The sequence below is a fragment of the Anabrus simplex genome, chromosome 4 (genome assembly GCF_040414725.1).
Source record: "Anabrus simplex isolate iqAnaSimp1 chromosome 4, ASM4041472v1, whole genome shotgun sequence".
In the NCBI taxonomy this organism is placed as follows: Eukaryota; Metazoa; Arthropoda; class Insecta; order Orthoptera; family Tettigoniidae; genus Anabrus; species Anabrus simplex.
Genome location: NC_090268.1, coordinates 354,746,852 through 354,772,082, shown reverse-complemented (window position 1 = coordinate 354,772,082; position 25,231 = coordinate 354,746,852). Strand labels below are relative to the sequence as shown.

Here is a 25,231-nt window from a genome sequence, read left to right as displayed (position 1 = left end):
AAAACGACAGGGCGGTGCACCCATCAAAAAGGTCCTAGGGAGAACACTGCTTATGGCTTTTAGATGCCTTCGCTGGTATGTTGACAGTGCACTACATCTTCTAGTATGGGCTAGAATAAATTTGTTACTTTCATTAACCTGTCTCAGTCTCATCCTTGGGCTTTGAAGATATGAAAGTGACTGAGGTATGAGCGATGCTATGGTAAAATTCAACTCAAGAGCTGAGGAAAAGTATCCTTCCACGTGTGAGCAAGTCCCGTTTCCCCTTCCATATTGGTTCTCCTTTTCTGCAACAACTGGCTTATTATTGACACTGAACATTGATCTGAGAGGCAAAAGAAGCAAGGTCTATTTTTATTTCATTATACAATTTGTGTGAGGCACATGGGAACTTACAACGAAAAATATGACGACATGAGTATAAGATTCCGCTCTCGTGGAACGACTGTCAGTGGCAGTTTCTCACAGTTCAGATTAGTATACGAATTTACGAAGGGTATAACACTATTGTTTTTACAACAGGGTTCTCTTCTACAGTACTACAGCGGCCAAAGTCGGATGTTTATTTGAGCCTGACATCCCAACTTTAGCACTAAGCGCCCACACTCGTAAGTTCCTCTTCTGCTTTGCATCATCTTTAGCAAGCTTTTGACATATTTTTCATAGGTTCTTAATGTCCCATAACCGTAACGAATAAATACTTGAGAATTTTAACATTTCTTTACACTAAAGGTGGGTCTTGCCCTAATGTAAATTATGTTAAATCTAATATAAAATTACATTGCTCTTATGGAATAATTTTTTGGACTTGAAACTTCCTTGTATTGAATGCGGAATTATGCTAAATCGCGGTGATACTGAATTATTATAATAAATCATTTGTGATGTATGTTTACTTTCTGGCATTTCAATCTTACTTTTAACAAATCACTATATAGGGTGTAACAATGAAGTGCAGACAAACTTTCATATTTCGCACATGTAGAAGAAGAAAATATGTTATATGGACATACCTAAAATGCTAACACAATGCTAACGGAGGACATTTTGAACATTTCATGTAAGATTCATGTGGTATGCTGGTACATTCTGTTCCTGTGTGTTTCCCATGATCAATGTATTATGTAGAGTTGTAGAAAATCAGCTCTAAAATAGAAATAAAGTATTTCCAGACCCATATCCATAAAACACAACTTCTTCTTTTACGTGTGAGGAATTTGTCCTGAAAGTTTGATCATACCATAATATTACATCTTGTATACTGGGGTCTTTGTTTAAAATTAAAAATCAGAAGGAAGCACTAGAAAAAAAAAACTATTTCAGAGCACTCAACTCCAAATTTTAGTTCTCAATTACTCAATATTAATCATAATAGTTTGAAAAATATAATTGACATGACAAATTAAGGTGCACAGAAGTGTCAAAAAAAGTATATTAACAACTTTACTTACTGGAGACACTGGGCAATGAAATCCACAAAGAGGGTATCGTTGCATCGAATTGCTAGGGCTAGGTCTTTAGAACCAGGTTTCCTCTTCCGTCCCTTGCTGTTAGTTATGCATCTAGGATTTCCCTTGGAGTCTGCAAAAATAAGTTAAAAAAAAAGTTTTAGAAGATCCATGATGCAAACAAGAAACATGATTTCATAAACAGAAATTGATGCAAGCATGATTAAGCAATAATATACTTCTGTACATCTCAAGAGCACAGTTATAGCATACGTTTTACATTTATTACTCTATAATTAGAATACCATTGATCTTATATTAACACTAGCAGTTACCCGCGACATCGCTTGCGTGGATTTCGTAATTTTATCAAAGTAATCATTCCTCGGAACTGAACTAAGACATTATCTGAAAATCCCTAGTATAAAAACTCACCGAAAAACTGAGTTTCATTTACCTCAGAAACTCTGTGTAAACCGCATTTGTGGTATTGCCTTTTGGGACTAAGAGGACATTGCGACAATGAACTGTACATGTGAGAAAGAATCTTCTCTCAAGTCGAAAAAAAAAAAGTTTCTTTGTTTTAAAGGAGATTCCATATACCTACTTCCAAATCAGTAACATCTTCAGTTTTTGAGAAGTAAGTATCCCCATAAAAATAATTCAACCACTTTATCAGTCCTTCCCCCACCCCACAAACAAGACACAAAATACAGGTTTCTTTATTTTTAAAGCAGATTCTAAATACTAATCTTCACTCTGCAACATCTTCAGTTTTTTTAGATATACCGCATTTACTCGCGTATTAGACCCCCTTTTTTCCCACTTTTACAGCCAAAAATAGTAACGGGGGGTCCAATATGCAATAACCTCAAAATTTTGTGCAGCGAACACATGACTTCTAGGCTATAAAGAGCTATAAATTGTACTTGTAACCATTCTATTCTATTACTGTATTTAACAAACTTAGAATGTATTTGTTGTTGTTGTTGTTGTTCAATCTTCCTGCAACAGCTGCAGGTTGCCCAAAGACAAAGAGTACCTTAACAGCAATATATGGATATTGTATGATGTTATGTGTAGGCAATCGAGTGAGGCATGTCAAATATTTGTTTGAGGTCCGCAAGCATGGTTCTTGAAGATCATGATGGACTTCTTGAGTATGGTAATCGCGATGTTATATATGAAATCTCTATTCAGCCCAAACGTATTGCAGAAGTTGCCAAAAAATGTAGGTATAGTTCCTTGAGTACCTAACATCAAGCCAATTACACAGATGGATGAGAGCTTGTACTTTCGCTTATAGAAGTCCACCGTTTCTTCATAAATTTTTCTTTTTTCTGCATCGACCTCTTCTGGCTGGTTTTCGCTGGTCTCAAATCTAACTGTTAGATCAATGATGAAACCTTCTGAACAGGATGGCTTAAAAGCAATAATGTCAATGCATCGGTTGCTTCCTCTGTTGGAGAGACCCTGTACTTCTTCATAGACATTATAACCTTGTCCTCTCAAAGCGTTAGCTATCACTGATCTGGCTACATTGTGGCGTGAGGTGCGTAGTAATTCACCATGTGGACAGGCTCCCAGGACATGTGAAAGAGCTTCGAACTCTCTGTGGCAACGCCGACAGAGGCTGTTGCCCTGGGATCTGCCAGGTACAGTACACACAGCAGAAACATTGGGATTCATTTTTATTGCATCACGCCATTCACTGCAAGACAATCCTTTATGATCACGAATCCATGTATTCGCTGGAGTACACTGTTTAAACAGGACTACACCTTTGCCTTTATGCTCTTTCTTGCTCCAGTTGTCAAAAGCTCTTCTCAATTCGAGTCGAACTTTCTTTGTATCTACAGAACCATGCCTTTTGTCTCCAATAGAGTCTGTTTCTGCTGCATTCAATGCGGCAAGGCTCGTGCTGATTTCTTGACGTAAGTTTCTCGTTGAGTGTAAAAAAATGTTATTGGAAGATTTCAAAATTCTGCATGCATTAATATGTCGCAGGTATATCTCCCATGATACACAAAATAAACCCAGGCCTTTAAATTTCATTTCAGCATATATCATATCATTCGGGGCATCCATGGGAAGTTGCAAAATTTCCTAATAGGTGAGGGGGTCTAATACACGAGTAAATACGGTAATTATCCTCATAAAAAATAATTCAACTCTTTCTTCACTTTGTTTCACCCCTGCTAAGAGCCTTTCCCAAAAACAAAAAAACATGTTCCTGTACTTTCTGTACCAAGTTTCCTGTCTGTAACATGTTAAGTTTTGACATATACCACAGAATATAACCGGACTCATTTACAAAAATTCACCCACCTTTTTAATTCTTTACAACCCATTAAGTTGATTTTCCAAAAACAAAAATGTGCGTGTTTCTTTGTTTTTAAAGGATATTCCAAATACCAGTTTTCACGTCCATAACATCGTCTGTAACATCTTCAGTTCTTGAGATATAAGTATCCTCATACAAAAAATGTGACTAATTTTTAAATTTCATTCACCCCCTCCCCCCCCCCAACTCTTAAGTGGATTTTCCAAAAACAAAACAATACGTGTTTGAAAGAAGATTCCAAATACACATTTTCATGTCTATAACATCTTCAGTTTTTGAGGTATAAATATCAAAGACGAAATTCTAAAAAAAAAAATTAAAAAAAGGTACAAATATCCTCATAAAAAGAATTCAACTCCTTTTTCATCCCCGCATTGATCCCCCCCCAATAGCATGTTTCTTTATTCTTAAAGGAGATACCAAATAACAATTTTTGTGTCTTTAACCTTCAGTTTTTGAGATATATCCCCATAAAAAGAATTCTAATTTTTCACTCCTTTTACCCTCCTCCCTTTAAGTGAATTTTTGGGCGTGAGTGACAATAGACAACTTCGGCAGTTACTGTACAGTGAACTCAGTTCTGGCATGAGGACTTGGGGTGCCCCTTTGAAACGCTACAAAGATCAGCTCAAAAAAGACCATGAAGAGCACAAACATCAACCCCAGTACTTGGTACACACTTGCCGAGGATCGCCTTCGCTAGCATGCAACCACTTCCACTGCTGTCCAGCAATTTGAAACAGAGCATTGAAGACTGCAAACAGAGGCTCGTCTTAGAAGAAAACTCAGACAAACCCAACCACATCCACCTCCCTCTCACAGGTGTACCAAATGTGGTCCTGTGTTTTACGCAAGGATTGTCCCATTGAGTCATCAGTGTCATCTACACAAAGTGGACTAAACATGAACTGCAGGTGAAAAACGTATACTCGGATACGAGTAACAGCCGATGACGAGTCAATCCTGTTATTTGCCAATGCTTGCAGGAGAACACAACACTTTCTCTTTCGGCTTACACTCAGGTGCGTTCCTTAGAACAGGCCCATTTGCACTCTCGCATATATGATAATGTTTTTCCCTCGATTAATACAATATTGGTGATACAGATAATATGTTGAAAAGTAAACAACCACTCTCCAGTTGAAATAAATGTCCTACCTCCCGGAGCAGATGCCCTGCCAAATCAAAATGCATGGACACCATTATTTGAGAATAGTTCCTGCCTAACCTCTGCTTTGATCTGATAATTGGTCATGACTTAATGAAGATGCATCTTCTTTCCAGTTTGACTTCAGAGGTTCCAGAGCCCCTCTCCTTATTTGTGATCTAGCAACAAAGTAAAACCTGTTGTACTCTTTTCTAACTTATCGCCTGATTGTAAGCCTATTCTGATAGTAATTTGAAATTCACTGCTCCTGAGATTGGAAACTATTGAGAGAAGGGTAACAGAGTAGTGAATCACCATGGACCAGAGGTACATGCTGATAACAAATCACTAACATTGCATGGTAGTCGATCATTCTCTGGCTATCAGTAAGTTTACCCTTTGGATGCCTACCTACTGCTAAAAATCAACAAAGGTGCCATAGATATGAAGCTTTAAGCACTTTTCATTTACGTAGTGCTTACCATCAGGCACCCATCCCTGACCATGGTGGCCTCTTTATTGCTTTCGAGGCTTGTGGGAAATTGTACCAGTTCACCAGAATTCCTTTTAGTGTAACAAATGGAGTAGTAGCATTCCACTGATGAGATTGTTCAAGATGAAGGTGTTAAAAATACCTTTGCTTACCTACAGGGAGCTATTAAAAATTATTTAAAATAGTACAGTACAGTACAGTATATGCTTGGTCCACCTTGTCATTACACTTTTATCATTGAATCATTTATTCATACCAGAATTTAGACAAGTCAATACAGGAACAAATACAAATACCTATTATGGTTAAGTTTATCAACATCACCTAGATGATGTCACCGTTTGTGGGATAAACCAAGGTGGACCAAGCATATACTGTACTGTACTATTTTAAATAATTTTTAATAGCTCCCTGTAGGTAAGCAAAGGTATTTTTAACACCTTCATCTTGAACAATCTCATCAGTGGAATGCTACTACTCCATTTGTTACACTAAAAGGAATTCTGGTGAACTGGTACAATTTCCCACAAGCCTCGAAAGCAATAAAGAGGCCACCATGGTCAGGGATGGGTGCCTGATGGTAAGCACTACGTAAATGAAAAGTGCTTAAAGCTTCATATCTATGGCACCTTTGTTGATTTTTAGCAGTAGGTAGGCATCCAAAGGGTAAACTTACTGATAGCCAGAGAATGATCGACTACCATGCAATGTTAGTGATTTGTTATCAGCATGTACCTCTGGTCCATGGTGATTCACTACTCTGTTACCCTTCTCTCAATAGTTTCCAATCTCAGAAATTTAACATCCGTCTTTGAATTGTACACAATATAGTTTTCAAGATATATCAGCATGCTATTTATGTCCAGTTATAATTGTATAAAGGAATGGAAAAAATTCAAAGGAACAATGAGAATGAAAAGAAAAATAAAGAAACTGGGTATGTACAGTAATGGTAGAAATCAAATACTGTATAAACACGACGTGAACCTTAACAAAATGCCATTTGTAACCAGGTTTATGTTTATACAGTATTTGATTTCTACCATTACTGTACATACCCAGTTTCTTTATTTTTCTTTTCATTCCCATTGTTCCTTTGAATTTTTTCCATTCCTTTATACAATTATAACTGGACATAAATAGCATGCTGATATATCTTGAAAACTATATTGTGTACAATTCAAAGAAGGATGTTAAATTTCTATAATAATGCCCTATATATTTGTTTTGTTTAGATATATTTTATAATTTCAATCATCCCCACCCCTGCCATTTCCTTTTCATAAAAAGTATAATTATAGGTCACAACTATAATATGAACATCTAATTGTTGTGATGGCATATTCTTATATAAACATAAACCAAAAAAAAAAGTTGAGTATGAAAGTTTATCCAGGTGAGAAGAAAACCAATTAGACGAGAAATTTCTATACATACCAAAGAAAAGCCTCCTCCGGGAAGCATTCATGATAACGTCTTCTGGCGGGGTTCCCAAAACCTCCATTATGCATGCCAATTGTTCTACCTCATTTTCTCCGGGGAATAATGGATAACCTGTATACAGTTCTGCCAGGATACAGCCTATAACATAACAAGAACACTAGTTAAATACTGAAAAGGTACACAGTTTAATCAAAAACAAAATACAACTGCAGTTAAAAAGCAGACAAAGAAAAGAAACACTCCAAAAAAGACGTGCTCCTGATACGATTCAGTACTGATGAACCATAGTTGTTAAAAGGTATAACTTTATTTTTAATACAGCAATATAGAAAAATACGCCAGAAGAATACAAGAACAGGTACCTGGAGCAACAGGAAAAAAAAAAAAAGAAACAAACAAGCACAACTCTACATTTTGCCACCTTAATACAGTAGAACCTCGATAATTCAAAATCCCGCCTAATTCGAAGAAGCTCTCGTTCCCGGAAACATGAGGTATGGTTTTGCATGCTATTTAAATTTTTTCATTCAAAATACGGATAATTCGTACCTCTAAGAACAATGTCGGTCCAGTTACCAAAATTCAGACGTTTCATTCAAAACTTCCTTTACATTTTAAAAAAATAGTATTTTACAGAGTCAATTTAAAATTTATCCACATCATGATAGAATGCGTCTTCCGGAACTTGCAGGGGTAGCTTTCCGCACTTTCACTCACTTCTGTGTGCTTCATATTTGCTAAGTTTGAGTGAAATTGTAATTCTTTTTTATTCTGCATTTTAAGAAACGCCACGATATCACGTAGCAGGCAGTGTGCAGAATCCGCAAACACCGGTGATACCGACAGTTGGAAAAAAGCTTGTACAGACATACCAACTTTCAAAAGTGAAAAATCAGGAGAAATTTCGTAGCGAATCGCGACGTATTACGACACATCACTGATGGCAGAACATGTACAAATTCATTATAATTCAATACATTAACAATTCTATTTGCCCATATATATTTTTTCCATCATTTACATGTGAATACTAAATACTGGACATACCTGAACTGTAGGAACATGTGACTTCTCATCCTTCAACACGTCATCACATTACAACTAATTGTTGTTCAGCACACCAGTAGCTGACTTAGCCTTCTTCAGAAACTCGGAACTAAATTTTTGTTCAAAGCACTTGCCTTGCTGAACTGATTTCAAGGTCAAAATTTCTCCAAAGTTTGTTCAGACAGCAAGGATCTGAACTGTGTCTTTGTCTTTGTGACTCTGCTGAAAATCCTTTCACATTCTGCATTGCTATGTGGAATTGATAAAATAGCAAGCATCACCTTAGAGAATCGGTCATATTTAAGTACACCATCAGCTGATTTCATCTGACCTACCAATGCCCATTGAACATCAATTCTTCCTTTTGCCAGGTCTCTTTCTTCGAGCTGAAAGTTACAGAACTGGGAGTGCAGAATATCAGTTTCTTTATCCAAATGTTCCGTTTCACTAGTCAAAATGTTCGGACACTTGTTTATGAAAAATCTAAGGCTAGAAAATGATGCCATACTTATAGAAGAAATATTTGCAAATTCTGCATTAATTAAAACTTCATCTTTGAATAAAAATTTGTGTACCATGTAGTCACACGATGAAGAGAAACACTTTCTAACAGACTTAAAGAATATGAACTTTTCCTCAGACTTCACTAAAACAAACGGAGAGTTCCCTATCATCAGATCACAATCATCCTTTTGATTTGCTGGAGTATGGTAATCTACATCAAGGAGAGAGGAGGATCTTTTAATAACGTCTGGTTTCACAAACCTTGTCATCATATTCTTCAATAGTTCCTCCAAAACTGACCTCAATAAGTGGATGTGCGTTATACTTGACTAAAGAGCTACGTTTGGATTCTCAAAAATATCCATTAAACTTGAGAGAAAAAAGCAAAAAGAGTTATGTAAATTTGATTAAAGGAACATGAAAAGTCGTTCTTCACGTGACAATGAATAGCTGTTAGTGTCATAAGTAGTTTAATTTTTTAATGTAACTGATGACTGGGTTTTCCTTTTAACTGAGGAGTGAGGTGAAATGTTATGACAAACCTTAACGTTTTCAGACAAACAAGACACATCTGCACTTAAACTGTGCTTAGGAATTTTGTAAGTCTTCGAAGTTCCCATCTGAGAATCCTTACTCACAATTTCGCTCCAGAATAATGTAACTACCCACTGAAGCAAAATCCTATCTAAACACCTTAGTGATAACCATCGAGTAGGCCCATGCTTCAGAATTTTCCTGATCCCTGTGTTGTGTAAAGTCTGAAATTCTCTGAACTTTTCTTTCCTCTTTGCGCACCTTTCTAGATAATAAAATATATCAATTATACTTTCATCTACATTTACGGGCAAGCATGCTGCACCCTTCTCGGCAGCAAGAATAATTAGGTGACAAGAGCAGCCTACGATGATTATGTTACTATTTTCCCGCTTCAAACATCCTGCCACACCATTCTTTAATCCTACCATTACTGGAGCATTATCAGCACCAAGAGCTAGGCAGTTTTAATGGAATGCAGAATTCCTGAAAAGTTGAGAGCGAAATTTTGGCAATGTTAGCCCCAGTAGCATCCCATTCTAAATTAGGCACAGAGAGTAGACAACTCTGAATTTCATTGAGTTCAGGCCTAAAAAATGTTACAACAATGGGATATCTTAAAGTCGCTTTTATTGCTACCATCAGTAGCAACAGAAAATGCATTCACCTGCAAATGTGATACAATTTTCGCCCTTTCTTCCATGCACATTTCTGTAATGACAGCCGCTGTTTTCGTTCTAGCACACCCATATCGTTTAGCGATTTCCGAATCATGAAAGATTTTGCGAGACAAAGGACGCACGTGATCGGCACAATTTACAGGCAGGTTATGTTCTACTATAAATGACGTAAATAACGCCTCGGCATTCGTCACAGGATTTACATTTTGGTTTTTACATGAAAAGTTCAGTTTCTGGTTTCTTTCTACACACTGGACACTCTCCTTATGTTTCTTCGTTTGCATATGCTTGAGTATATCGCATTTCCCGCCATGTGCAACTGCAAAATCACACCTACATATAGTACAGAATGTGAACGTTGGTCCCTTTCTGGATTCACTCAAACACGGAAACTCTTCCCTATAAGCACTTTTAAACACTGCATCATTTTTTTTTACATTTTGGCCAAAACAAATAGTAAGGCACAACACGAGCACTTCTGCAGGTGTTGCCCCGGGGAGAACGACTATGGTGAGCTACTTCTGAGGTTAGGTTACTCCAAAGAGAACGTTACTCGCTTGCAAAGAGAATGACTGTATTATAGACCAAAGAGCAGCACATGACTGGCCACCGTGCCCCGTACTGCCATCTGGTATCATTATTAGAACTACTGTCGACCAGCCATACTCAGCCATATATCGATAGGAGGAGGAAATCCGCGGGAGTTCAAAATAATACGAAAATTACGGATATTGCTCTGAAAATCGGGAGATCGGGCCCGGCGATCGGGAGATCGGGAGGAACGATGAAAAATCGGGAGTCTCCCGCTCAAATCGGGAGACTTGGCACGTCTGCTTGTATAACCAATATGCACACATCGAACAATATTGGCAATGCCGACAAAACAGCATTTTTTTTATGCCGAGCCTAAACGAACTTATGGTTTTAAAGGAGATAAGTGCCACCCGGGAAGTTGTACAGGGTGGGGTCGTTGTACCGAGTTGAAATGCACATGGAAGCGAGAGATTTCCTCCCCTTGTCGTAGGAAAGATCAATAAGCCACGATGTTTTAAGGGTGTTGGGCAAGTACAAGACATCTAAAAATGCAAACAGTACAGTAGTCCAAAAAATAAAGCATTTGCACAAAGGAGCCAGCATAATTTGTCCTCGTCTTTGAATCGTGTGGTTTTTCCCTTTCGTTGCGTGAGGTTATGTTTGCCAGGGATTTATCCAAGTGCATATTTGAATACTGTAAATGCACCTTGTTGGACACATTACCCATTTCGGAAAGAGTTTTCTTCCACGGTATTTGGAAGGTTTAAATTATGAATCAAAGTGACTGCTTGTATTAATGGGTCTTAGAAAACTTCGTGACACGGCAAGGGTTGGCATTTCTTATTACGAGAGAAGGGCCATAGCGGGAAATCGTACAAGGATAGACTTACTGTACTATGTCGTAATGCAGACGGAAGCGAAAGACTTTCTCCCCTCGTCAGAGGAAATTTCGATAAGCCACGATGTTTTAAGGGCATTGGGTACTTTCCGTGCAAGCACAGGGCATCTAAAATGCATACAAGTACAGCAATCCAATGAACAAAGCACTTGCATAGGGGAGCCACCATATATTTCTCCTCGTCTTTTATTCAAGCTTTTTTGTTTTTCTTTCGTTGCGTGAGGTTATATTTGCCAGTGAGTTAACCAAGTATATTATTTGTTGGGTACCTTTTGGAAATAATTTCTTCCATGGCATTTGAAAGGTTTAAACTGTGAATCAAAGTTAATTGCATGCAGTAATGGGTCTTAGAATATTTTGTGACACAGCAAGAGTTGGCATTTCTGAAATACGAGTTGGCACTTAATTCAAAATCAAGTTATTCGAAGTCCGATTTTTGCACCCCTACGACTTTGAATTAATGAGGTTTTACTGCAGACAGGTCCTCCCCTCAGTTCTTCCAGATTTTCTTCTGGAATATAGGAATAGACTAATAAATGTTCTTTCCACTCTGATGAAGTAATAGAGATGACACTGAGCCCCTTTCAATACCTAAGAAGGAACAATCCTCCACCACAATAGAAGAAATTTTAAAAGAATAATCAACGTAGAAATGTAAAGATGTATTGATATTCCTATCATGGTTAATATGGAAATGCCAAAAGTGTATAAAATGTATGGAGGCAAAGAAAATGTTTAAGGGGCTTTCAAAATAAAAAGTATATGTGTCAAAATATACAAAAATATTTGACAATGTTCAGAATAATAAAACTAACATGCATACACCTATATCACATTTAAAACATATGCCATAAGGAGACTTGCCACCGATAAAGACTGTCTAATAACATAACAAGACAGTCACCATGATAAAAGTGCAAGTATTCTGTAATCCTGGAAAGATTAAAAATGAACTGAAAGGTAAGTGCCTATAAAACTTCAGTGCTTGTCTTGCTGATGCAACGGTAACACAGTTTAATTCTTAAACAAGTCTCAAAGTTGAAATTCTTTCGTATCAAAGATAGACGCTAATTGCCCGATTGCTAGTTGCTCACAAGAGATATTAAATTGCCAGTTACCCAAGAAAGTGCTTTACTTCCTAAATCTACTGACACTGGCATGAGGTACCCACATTTCAAAACTGTTAAATACTGTTATCTTGTTGGAGGTCAGCAACTTCACTAACAGAGTGACTCAGTCCAACTCCCATAACTTGACCAGAGAATTGTAAAACATACAATTACTGCTGATATAATTGTGTTAACATAAAGTCCATTACCTAGACTCCACATGTCAATAGCTGTTCCATACGGTAGGCCCAAGATAACTTCCGGTGATCGGTAGAACCTTGACTGGATGTACGTGTAGACCCGCTGGTGGGAATAACAAGAACTTCCAAAATCAATCACCTTGATTGAACTACTTCCTCGTTGTTTCAAAAGAACATTTTCCTGTGGACAGAAACATATTAAGATGACAATAATGAAATTTACCATAACAAAAATAATGAAGAGATTCTTTTCATAATATACCACACTTTGAGAAAGTAAATACTGTAAAACAAGGTAACTTCAGCCACTTTCTTGTATATTTTTAAAATTAAAATGTGAAATATTCCCTCTAATTTCTGAAAAATTTAATATAAGTTCTGCCATGTTTGTTCTTCATTTTTAAATATGAACATAATTTGAATTGTTATTCAGTAATGAATTATGATTACTGAAAGAGTGGCCAGAGTTACCCCATGCTTTGGGGTAAGTTCGACCGCCAAAAAATAACTCAAGAAATGAAGTTTTCTCCGATGTAGTGTTACTTCGGCCACCGTGAATGTTTTTAAAAGCCCACAGAATGCCCAGTATCAACAATCACCAACAAATTAAAATGATTTGTAGTGAAACACATGTATAGTGGTCAAATTCACATTTTCCCCAAAGAAGAAACTATTTTATTTAACCCAAGCGTACAAGCATTTTACCTGATATTACAAATTACATGTTGTGTTGCATAAATATTTGTAATGGTACAAAAGATAATAAATAAAAGGTAAGAAAATCATAAAGCCCAATTGAATGGAGAGAAAAGGAGGTCGGAAAAGAAGCAATCTTTTAGACTGTCCTCATAATACACTGTCTTCTAAATTAGAAAATATCTGGGCCGTCAATCAAGTTCTTAAATGTGTATCGTTCATGTCAACTGATATCTATCTATTTATCACTGAAAATGGGAACCGTCTTTCCTGTCCCTTTTGGGATAAACTTCCCCGTTTATTGTTATTGTGCCTTTATTAATCTCTTCTAAAGCATTCTTGAAGTAAACAGGATTGTGATTACTAGAGTCCGGAAGTTGAAGAATCAGATAGAGATAAATATGTTTTCGTGCATTTAAGAAGTGTAGAGAAAATTTTTATTTTGCCTTTTTTGGCTATTTTGGCTTCCGTTGCCTATTTTAAGATTTAAAGCCTTCTTTTGCCTTTTTTAATCGTTATGCAATATTTTTCTGTGATTTACACATTTTAAAAAGCATATAATGAATTTCTATACATCGAAGACAAAAAAGTTGCACAAATTAAATTACATATTGCCGTCACAAATATCTATTTAGAATATTGTTCCCTCTAAATCGTTTATTTGTTTTCAGGCATTCGAAAGCATATTTTCTCAACCCATTCATTTAACCTCTGTAAATTGCAGAACCTTCATTAGTGAAAGGAATGCACAAGCATAATGAATACCAGGAAAGAGAGAGAATGAGGGAAGTATGTCTAGTCTCCTTCCTCACACCCCTTTTGCTGTGACAATGCGTAATTACCTGGTATTCCCAGTTTTGAAATGATAAGATAATGCAGAGGAAGGGAGGAAATCACTTCTGTCTAACAGATCAAATATAAAAGAGGCTGTTAGTCTACTGTTGAACTTGTTAAAGGCAACTCGGGTGTTCGCGCTGACTTGTTTATCATGCCAAAATTTTCATCGTTGCGTGGTAAATTACATGTTCGCGAATTCGGTTCAGATACACTTTCTACTGATGGAGCTATACTCTTTTGTAAAATCTGTGAAAAATCTATTAATCACGAAAAAAAGTACTTTAGCCTATAACTCAACATTTTGCAACAACAAAACATAAGTCTGGGTTAAATATTATTGGCCCAAAGATCAATTTAATATCAACAGCAGTTACAACATCCAGCAGGTAATCTCAGTTTTCCCTGGATCTATGTAAAGCTTTCTTGGACTCCGGAATTCCATTCTGGAAACTGGAAAATCAATCCCTCAGGACGTTTCTGCAGAAGTACACTAAAGAAGAAGTTCCGTAAGAATCCACATTGAGAAAAACGTATTTGAATATCTCCTTTGAAGAGACCCTGCAGAGGATTCGGAGCAGAGTTGCAGAAAAGAAGATCTGGATCTCCATTGATGAAACTACGGATGCAATGGGACGTTACATGGCCAACGTCATCATTGGAACTATGGAAGCAAAGCAAACTGACCATCATCAGTATTTCTTTTGACGACAGAAGAGATGGAGAGAGCAAATGGTTCCGCAGTGGCACAGTTGTTCAGAAATTCATTAATGTTACTCTGGCTGGATGGAATATGGCATGATGATGTCCTACTTTTTGTCACAGATGTGGCACCTTACATGAAAAAAGCAGCTACAGCCTTGAAAGTTCTCTTTCCTAAAATGCTCCACCTCACATGTCTAGCCCATGGACTGCACAGAATTGCTGAAGAGATACGAAGTTTGTATCCTCACGTGGATAAGTTAGTTTCGAATACCTAGAAAATCTTCCAACAATCACCGTCCCGAATCTGGGTTTATAAGGACGTGGCACCAGAGCTCCCTTTACCTCCACAGCCACTTCTCACCAGATGGGGAACCTGGAACTCAGCAGTCATATATTACAGCAACAATTTGGATAAGATATGTGAGGTACTTCATGCCATATCAGTAGAAGGAGTTGCTTCAGTTTGCGAGGTAAAAAAGTTGTTGGACCATGAAGAGCTCAGCAATGATCTGGCATTTATAAGAGCACATTATAGTGTGATACAGGAAGCAATCTTGAAGTTGGAGAAAAGAGATAATTCGCTGGTATCATCTATGGCGATCTTCGAAGATGCAGTAAATCAACTGCTGCAAGCACCAGGAGAAAAAGGAAGCAGTGTTAGTGAAAGGTGGAAACGTGTTCTGAGTGCTAATGTGGACAATGAAAAAATGAAGGACATTCGTGATGTTCTGAAAGGTGAAAATTCTGTTTTCACTGGCATGTGTCCTTCCGAAATAGCTTGTTTCAAATTTGTGCCAATCACTTCAGTGGAAGTAGAACGTTCCTTTTCCATGATGAAAAACATTCTTTCTGACAAGCGTCTGTCTATGACAGTTGATACTTGTTGTTGCCTGTAACCAAGGAAAGTAAGAGTAAGTACTCTAACTATGTGATAAATTGATAATAAAGAAATGAATGAGTTTTTAAAATACATATTTTCATTAATAATGAGTGAGATTCCTCTTTGCTTTCACTCCTAATAAATGCCTATTTTAATTACAGTACTGCCTATTTTCAGTATTTCAAGTGCCTTTTTGCCTGCCTATTTTAACCAAAAATATATGCCTAACTTCCGGGCTCTAGTAATTACAATACCCGCGGCCATGTAATGTTTTCCTGTATGTTCTTGGCATGAACGAAGTTACCCCGGAAGAGGACAACTTTTATCACAAAACTATTCCCTGAAAAACCTATTTGAATAAAATGCATCAAATTGTGTTGATCAGTTACCAGATGTACTTACATTTTGACCCCATAAACCACTGGATGTAGAATCAAATGCTGGAGCTAGAGAACAGTTTGTTTTCTGCTGTTACCAAACAAGACAATAGTCGGGGCTGCGAAAAAATTTGTTTCAGTCAACAATGAAGCCGCCAATGTTCTTTGGACTTTTTTTTTGCTACTTGCTTTACGTCGCATCGACACAGATAGGTCTTATGGCGACGATGGGACAGGGAAGGGCTAGGAGTGGGAAGGAAGCGGCCGTGGCCTTAATTAAGGTACAGCCCCAGCATTTTCCTGGTGTGAAAATGGGAAACCACGGAAAACCATCTTCAGGGCTGCCGACAGTGGGATTCGAACCTACTATCTCCCGCCGCACTTAAGCGACTGGAGCTATCGAGTTTGGTGTTCTTTGGACTACCGAGTGTTGATAGAGCATTCTATTGTATGTGCATTTTAGTTGTTGCAAGTGGTTCATCTTTTTCAGTATAGGAGGCAGGAGAAAAGAAGTGTTGCTCTTCGTCATTGGCCGAAGTTACCCCACTTTACAGTACTGTAAATCTGAAATTTTGCACAATCATATTAGAAGTATAATTTCCATGAGTGTAAATTTCTCTGAGGATTTAGCAATATACTGTTTTCTAAGGGTTCCCGTCCAACAGAAGTGGAAATGTCGCAGTGAGGCGTTCATATGAACATGCACAAAAATGGCTGAACGATCCAAACCACTCGGGTAAAACTGGATTGTGTCCATTAGAACCGGCATTGTTCATTTGTGAACACACGAATACCTGTGAACTGCAAAATATCCAGATTGGTTTGGACAAAGAGCTGTGTTTTGTCATGGATGCTGATGAGTTGATGCTTTTGGTAAAAGACAGGAAGTATTTATGGGACCCAATGGGAGCCTAATTATCACATGTAGAATTTGCAGAAGTTAGATGGTTGGAGAAATCTATGAACCTTGTAAGTTAATTTGAGGTATTTTATTCACTCTAGCAGCACTTCTATCTGCCTATCTGGTTACTATTTACTTTTGAGGGTTGTTTACAAATTAAGTTTCAAACTGTCTCTTACACATCTTACATCATAGACTGTAGTAGTGCCTTAAGTTCCATTTTAAAATCTGAAGTATCAATAACTGTAATTCTATGAATTGGGGCACAGCTCTTCTATTTTCCCATCTGACCACTTCCTTCCTATGCCCAGTGATGGAAAAAACACAAAATACAAGTAATTGGGTTCAATTACAGTTACCTGATAGAAAATGTACCCAATTACAATTACTAATTACTTTTTCAAAAAGTAATCAGTAAAATTACAATTACTACAAAGAATGCGAGTCTTTGGGAATCACTGACATTTTTTCACATGGGGATGGAATGATACCAAAGTTTGCAAGGAAAAATGAATTATTCCATTTTGTGTTATTTAGCTTAGCTTAGTGTCCATCACTAGGCAAGACGAATCAGACTTTCAAAATGATTGCTCCCAAACAAAATTTGCAAGTCACTTTTGTGTTTGAATATTTTATATATATATATATTTATTTTTTTTACAATTTGCTTTATGTCGCAATGACACAGAAAGGTCTCATGGCGACGATGGGATAGGAAAGGCCTAGGAGTGGGAAGGAAGTGGCCATGGCATTAAGGTAAAGCCCCAGAATTCATTTGCCAGGTGTGAAAATTGAAAACCACGTAAAACCATCTTCATGGCTGCCGACAGTGGGGTTCGAACCCATTATCTCCCGGATGCAAGCTCACTACTGCGCGGTCCTAACCACATAGCCAACTCACCTGGTTGTTTGGATTATTTTCAGGCTAACTAATTAAAAATATTTATTTAAATAGGGGAATGGAACTGCCTTAACACCTTCACTGTCACATATTTATTTTGGCTCCATTCTCGACCACATAAATCCTGTGGGTAGGGGCAGAAGAACAACATCTACGGTATCCCCTGCCTCTTGTTAGAGGTGACTAAAAGGGAGACCAAGGACTCTCAACTTGGGAGCATGGGTTGGCAAGAACGGTTCCGCTAGGCGAGTCTGGCACGGCTTCCACTTATTTGTGTCAGTGTCCTCGGTCAACTACCATTCTTTCCCGACCCCGACGCAATTGGGTTTTCGAGGCATAGGGAGTCTTTTCTTTTTCACGCCTTTTGTGGCCCTTCCCTTTCTTTTGCTGATACCTTCACTTTCCATCCATGTTCCTTCTGATTAAGTGTTAGTAGAGGATGGTTGCCCATTTGTACTTCCTCTTTAACAATAATCACCACCACTACTATCTTGACCCTGCAGAACACGATTATATAAATCTCAGCCAATAACCACGACAACCTGCCAGTAAATGAACGAGTGCATGACGCATCCTGGAATTATACACTTGGCATGACGCCTTGCTAGTGATGGGACTCCGAAGTTGCTATGTTCTCAATGCAACTCATCTTCCTACAGGGAATCAAACCTACATCCTTCCGCGTAAACAGAGCACATCCTTACTGCCTCCGCCAGTCAGTCCCTAAACCTTATAGTAACTGCAATAATTCAAATTTTTGTTACGAACGGGTCAAAAACCAAGGATTTTATGTGACATTTTGCATCACAAAAGAGCTTGAATCAAACAATCTAGTCTTATCACATAATTGGGCATACTGTTTTAATGTTACTTCTACCTTTTATTATTATGACACTTAAACCCTTTAAAATAAAAGAACACTATCAATGACAATGAAGAACCACCTGAAAATGTCACTATATTCAAACCTTTGTCATACATGGATACATATTTAAATGTGATTTGAATTAGTTCAAAGTTGATTTGGTATGAAGATTTAAGAGCTTCAATTTGGTTGGCTGTATGGCCGGCAAAATTTTGAACTTACATAACCAATGTAATGGTTGTTTCACATTTTTCGATTATAAAGTAAAATGGCAATTTTTACAAAATGAATTGCCAGATTTATTTTCCAAGGTATTAAAAAATGAACATTTATTTTATGAAAAAGAATTTTATACCAATACAGTGGAACCTCGATTATCCATTCCCGGAAACTACGTTTTCCCAGATTATACGTTCAAATTACATGGTCCCACGAACATCCTAATTAAATCACATTGTAAAAATCCTGCATTATCCATTCCTTGAAGAAATGATTTCTCAGATCAACCGTCCAGAAATTTTAGTCCCATTAACGCTAAATCCTTGATCAAGCATTTTTCAAGAAACTGTATCTCATGACAGGTTGGCCACAGCATACTTATGGATCTTAGCGTTAACACCCCGTCTTGGCGATAATTAGAGCACGATCTGTACAGGAAAAGCGATCGGCAGTGAACTTGCATAAGGGACCATCTTAGCGTCGCATTTGGGTGGTACTGTATAGAGAATTCTCCGAAATCATAAAAGCAGAGAGTGGCCACAACAATTGGAAGGAGACAGAGCACATTTCAACAGCTCTACTTGAAGACGGAAAGGGTTTTGTCAAATGTTCGTACTTGCAAAACGTCCACATTATATCCAGGGTTAGATGTTTATACTTTTACTTTTTTTTTTCTATTGTATCACCGAACAGCTTTTCGGCACTCCCCTCAGAGCACTGTATAGTCACTGGGCTTTCAGGCAGAAATCAAAACTGTTCCTTCTTAACACAAATCTAGTATTTTAATATTATCCTATACCCTATGATTACGTTATCAAGACCAGAACAGATGTTGGACTTAACATAGATAAAGCCATGGGAGGCTTTGGGATTGCCTATTACTGTTTTGCTCCAAATATAAAACCGCAGTCATTTTATTTGCGCATGTTACATTTGAACAGTTTGTTTCGTTTCCAACTCATACTGACTTGTGCAGTGAGCGTGCTTTCCAGCTGAGCTCACGGTCACGAAAATCCACAATTTCTGAAATTAGGATGATATATTTTCTCTTTCCAATTTGATTGTGATTAGTGATGGGCAGAATTGAATATAATGCATTCAAGAACATTTGAGAATCGATACTTACATTGAAAACCATATTCTCGAGTTCAACATAACCTTCAAAAATTCAATGTAGGCCTAATTTACGCGACACAAGATTTCCAGAAACTGACTATGAACAGTATTCAATATACTGTAATGGAAACCAAATTACAATGGAAGATTAAGAAAAGAAGGGATTTCACCATCATGTTGGGCGCTGTTTTATCTCATCATCATTTCTTCGCTCCAGCAAGCTGGGTGCGGTTGTGTACGAGCCCCCTCCAGTTTGTTCTATCCATCCACAGATGCTGCTCATATATGCGACACCAGTTCACATCTCTAATTTCAAGGTCCTTTATTATCTGTTTTTCCCAAACATCACGAGGTCTTCCTCTTGGTCTCTTCCCAGGAACATTGTGGTCAAAGTTGTATCTAATGTGCTTTATTTTATTAGATTATAGAATGAAAAACTATTTGTGATCAATTGTTGCTTGGCTTGGCGTTATTCGATTCTTCAAAAAGTTTGATCAAAGTTGCTGAACTGAAAGAAGTTTTCACGGGAAACTGACAAAGCATCCCTGGTAAAACTGAATATAAAGTATCAAGAGTTTTAACTTGCGTACCGGTAATTAATGTTGGAAGCCGGTCTCGCAGTCTAACTTGCCTGCCTCTCCCCCGGAGGGCCTGGGTTCAATTCCCCGGCCAGGTCAGGCATTTCTACCTGGATATAAGGGCTGGTTCCAGGTCCACTCAGCCTCTGTGATTACCTTTAATTCAGGAGCTGTCTAATGGTGAGATGGTGACCCCGGTCTAGAGAGCCAGAAATAACGGCCGAGTGAATTTGTCACAATGATCATGCGTCACCTTGTAATCTGCAGGCCTTCTGGCTGAACAGCAGTCGCTTAGCAGGCAAAGGCCCATTGGGGCTCTAGTTTGGTTTGGTGTAGGGGTGTTTGTAAGATTATAATTACACAGATTTCATTTCTGTGATGTTTAGCAAAATTGTTGGATGGTTTTCATTCATTCCTGGATTTTCCATTTTCCTGTGTTGTACTTTTTTTTTTTTTTTTTTTTTTTTTTTTTTTTTTTTTTTTTTTTTTTTGTGGTCCCTCCAAAAATGGAGACATGAGGTTCCACTGTATATCTCCATTAATTCAAAACAGCTAAAATAACACACAGAAGTTGTAACACACAATGTAAGGTGTACCTTGCATTTATCACAATGCTTAACACTAACAAACTCTACTTATAGTGAAAGAAAGCTAATACTGTTCAATTTATGCATCCTTCATAATACTCCCCTTGTGGGTGGGGGCAGTAGAAAACAACCACAGTAGCCATGCTTGTCGTAAGAGACAACTAGAAGGGAAAAAACACCCACAGTAGCCCTGCCTTTCGTAAGAGGTGACTAATAGAGGCCCAACTTGGGAGTGTGGGTTGGCAACCATAGGACCCTTTAGCCAAGTACTAGCATTGCTTCCACTTACTTGTGCCAGGCTCCTCACTTTCATCTGTCCTTCCCGATCACCTTTGGTCAACTCTTACTCTTTTCCTACCCCGACGCTATTACGTTCCGAGGGTTAGGGAGTCTTTAATTTTAATGCCCTTCATGGCCTTTGTATTTCTTTGGCCGACACCTTCATTTCTGAAGTGTCGAATCCCTTCCATTTTTTTCTCTCTGATTATAGGCAATGGTTGCCTAGTTGTACTTCCTCTTAAAACATTAAACACCACCACCTCACCATCATTCATAATAATCTCATTCTGCCTCAATGCAACTTGAAACAACAATCGCTACTCAGCGCTTTATTATATTGTTTCTATAATATCAAGATATCAACCAAGGCTAGCACACAATATTTCTTTTTAATTAGAATATAATAAGATTGCTCCTCATGCATATTTGAAAAGGATAATGGACTACTAGTACTGCCATGAAAGCAGACTATTCAGCTAAACTATTGAACTATTCCAGAAAATTAACCTTAATTGCATAACATGAAAGTGAATTTGTAGTATCTACTACTAAGACTATAATATATAAATATCAGCCAAACTTACCGGCTTGAGATCACAGTGAATGATGTTCTCCTTATGCAGCAGTCTAAGACAATGCACCAGAGAATTAGCAAAGCGTCGGATGAGGCTCAGACTGAAACCCTGATAATTGTTCTTCTTGATGAGTTCATACAAATTCAGACTGTGGAACAAAGAGTAACCATTTCAAAAACAAATTTAAATGCAGAACAGGTAGGTGAACCAGGGAAAAATGAAAATGTTTGAATTCCAGGGCAAAGTAATCCTGCGCCATGCACTGGACACAAACTCTTCATTCTTCTTGGAAGACAAAAGCTACATATATATTTATTTAAGTAAAATTTACGATTCCACCTATTCAATACAATATACTTTTACAATGCATTTTTTTTACATTACAGTTTGGTACCAGTTTCGACCCTGTTCAGGGTGATCATCAGCCATAAACATTCAATTATACAATTCAGCGAAAGGTCCTAAAACAATACATTTTTTAACATGACAATTTAGTTGCTTTTGAGGAAATGTATTGCTTTAGGATCTTTCAACTGAATTGTATAATTGAATGTTTTTTTTACAACTTGTTTTACTTTGCACCGACACAGATAGGTCTTATGGCAACGATGGGACAGGAAAGGGCTAGGAGTGGGAATGAAGTGGCCATGGCCTTAATTAGGATACAGCCGCAGCATTTGCCTGGTGTGAACATGGGAAACCATGGAAAACCATCTTCAAGGCTGCCGACAGTGGGGTTCGAACCCACTATCTCCCGAATACTGGATACTGGCCGCACTTAAGCGACTGCAGCTATCGAGCTCGGAAATTGAATGTTTATGGCTGATGATGACCCCGAACAGGGTCGAAACTGGTACTAAATAAATATTAAACTGTAATGTAAAAAACTGCATTGTATATTGTATTGAATAGGAGGAATCATAAATTTTACTTACATAAATCCTATATATGTAATCTCAGTTCAATACAGACCAATCGAAATGAAGTTTCCATCCCTTAAAGACAAGAAGCTAGGAATGAGAATAGGGACACACAAAAAGGATTGCACAATGACAGTTTAATGTGAGCAGAAGAACCAACAGAAAGAAAAGACAAGGACAAACTGCACATTTTCACAAACTGCCATCGTTATAGATAAAATGTCTCCTCATAATCTATAAAGTATCACAATTTCATAAGAATTTTTAAAAGCAAAAATATGTACAAAAAATTACTTTCAAAGGCAATTCTGAATAAAAGATAGGTTATCCTTTCTCTAAAAACAAGTTCATGACTTTGTATGCACATTTTCCCCAATCAATAAGAAATGGAATGAAAATATGCAAAACTGTATATGAATACCAATATTTATTTGATCAGAAGATAATCACCAAAACAATGAAAAATTTTCCAGTCAAATTTGATCAGAAGATAATCACTACAAGATTTGGGTTTCTTTTTGTCTCTATTGCCATTAATGAAAACTAGTATGTAACGTCTGCTATAATATGCTACACTTTAAGCAATAAATAATTTTATTCATGCTGAGTGAATTGGCATTTTAGAGAAAGGTCTAAATTTTTAACTCTCAAAAATCTATGTTATTACTCGTTCTATTGAAAAATACTACATAACAAAAGTTATATAGGATAACTTTCCGATTATTTATGTCAACGCCGAGCCGCAAGAAAATGGATCAACAGACTTTCATTAAAACTAGTGTGTAAAATCAGAAAATAAGGCACTGCAGTCTATGCTATAAATAATTTTATTCATGCCGGGTGATATGGTAGATTAGGCGAAGGCCTAAAATGTAATTCTCAAATAACTAAGTTATTAGCGGTCCTATCCATAAATACTACATAATAAAAGTTATGGAGAATACAATTTTTGATCATTTGTGCCTTACATAGTTTTACCTTAATATGTATGATAACAGCATTCATAAACGCCGAGCATCGCTAACAGGGAAATATTGTTCAATCGTTTTAACTGGCTATGTTGGTGGTTTCTGTTGTGATTGTTTTAAGGTGAAAAACCACGTGATCATTAGTCCATAATCAACATGGAAAATTGTGAAGATGATTATCCAAATGAGAAAAAATCGTAATGAGACAAGAGGGAGACATGAAAGGGGGAAGGACTCACTTAGCAGTAGATGCCCTAACATCACAGAGTGGGAAGGAAATTAAATGTGAAGGCCTACAATATTGAAAGCCCATAAAATTGTTCCACAGTGACATTCCATTGACTATTGTTTGTCATAAAAATATTCTCAATGTTGGAAGGAAAAGTTCTGGGGAATAAGGGAAGGAGAAGACCAAGGAAGAAGTATCTGAATTCCATGATGGACAGACTGAATTTCAAGAAATATACCGACTTGAAACACTCAACAAAGAAGAGACAAATGTGGTTGCAGTGACAAGACCTCTCCTATAGGATATGAATGAATGAATGAATTCAATTACTACTGTTTGTTATGATGTGCTTTGTCTCTTCTGCTGCCACTTATCTCCAGTAGATGGAATTACTGCTGCATCCCGAGCAGAACAACCTGCGTGAATATTGGCAGGAAGAATTCATCTGATTCATACATGTTCTGTAAACTTCTGTTACATGACACACTGGTTCATCATAGTATTCCAGGTACTCAATCCCTGCTCTGAGGTGCTGACAGAAATGAGGAGTGTGCACACTTAACGGAAAATGGCAGGGCAGTGTTTACAGCTGTTTGTGACCGGGTCATTCCAGTTCTGGAATTTGGGAGTGTTAGAATGACAGCATAGTGCTGTTCATAAAAAGTGAGAAGCTGTGCCATTTTCCATTTGATCAAGAATTTCATATGATAGCATTGCTTTTAACTGCAACATTCCAGTCTGTTAATATTGTATTCTGACAAGAATACGGATGACAATGTAATGACCTACATGGAGTTCAGTTTAATATTTGTCTGTGTCTATTACGAAAAAATGGGTGGGTGGATTTTAATGAAACTTGGTATTTCAGCTTAGAATAAGGTCAGGTAGGATCTTTGCTATAAGTTGTCCTAACAATTTCAGCAGGAGGTGCTTCAGAAGGGACCTAAAACATAAAATCTGATGTATCTCTATTATGGTTGGTTTTATACACAAATAGGTCATGGCAAATTTTTGTTTATAGGCAATATTGTGCTTCCAATACAATAAAAGAATAAGGGAAATGTCAGTGGCAATCATGTGAAAGTTTAAGTCCAAGTGCCAGTAATTAGCTCTATAGCCTGTAAAGAGAGTTGCTACGGAAATCGTTCCAGTGACATTTTAAAGGCTTTGTGCATCTGTCAGTACATTTTTAATATTAACCTGATACTAGGCACTGTTTT

At 37.4% G+C, this 25,231-nt stretch overlaps 1 protein-coding gene across 3 annotated transcripts in view; it reads right to left on the bottom strand.

Moving 5' to 3' along the window:
- Positions 1 to 25,231, bottom strand: part of Dyrk2 (Dual-specificity tyrosine phosphorylation-regulated kinase 2) — a 279,905-nt gene that overhangs the window by 3,660 nt on the left and 251,014 nt on the right. For all 3 annotated transcript variants that reach the window (XM_067145764.2, XM_067145763.2, XM_067145765.2), the window contains exons 7-10: positions 21,904 to 22,042; positions 12,391 to 12,562; positions 6,870 to 7,013; positions 1,452 to 1,581 (exon numbers count right to left, since the gene is read on the bottom strand). In XM_067145764.2, the coding sequence (XP_067001865.1) occupies positions 1,452 to 1,581; positions 6,870 to 7,013; positions 12,391 to 12,562; positions 21,904 to 22,042 (585 nt within the window). The remainder of the gene's footprint in view (positions 1 to 1,451; positions 1,582 to 6,869; positions 7,014 to 12,390; positions 12,563 to 21,903; positions 22,043 to 25,231) is intronic.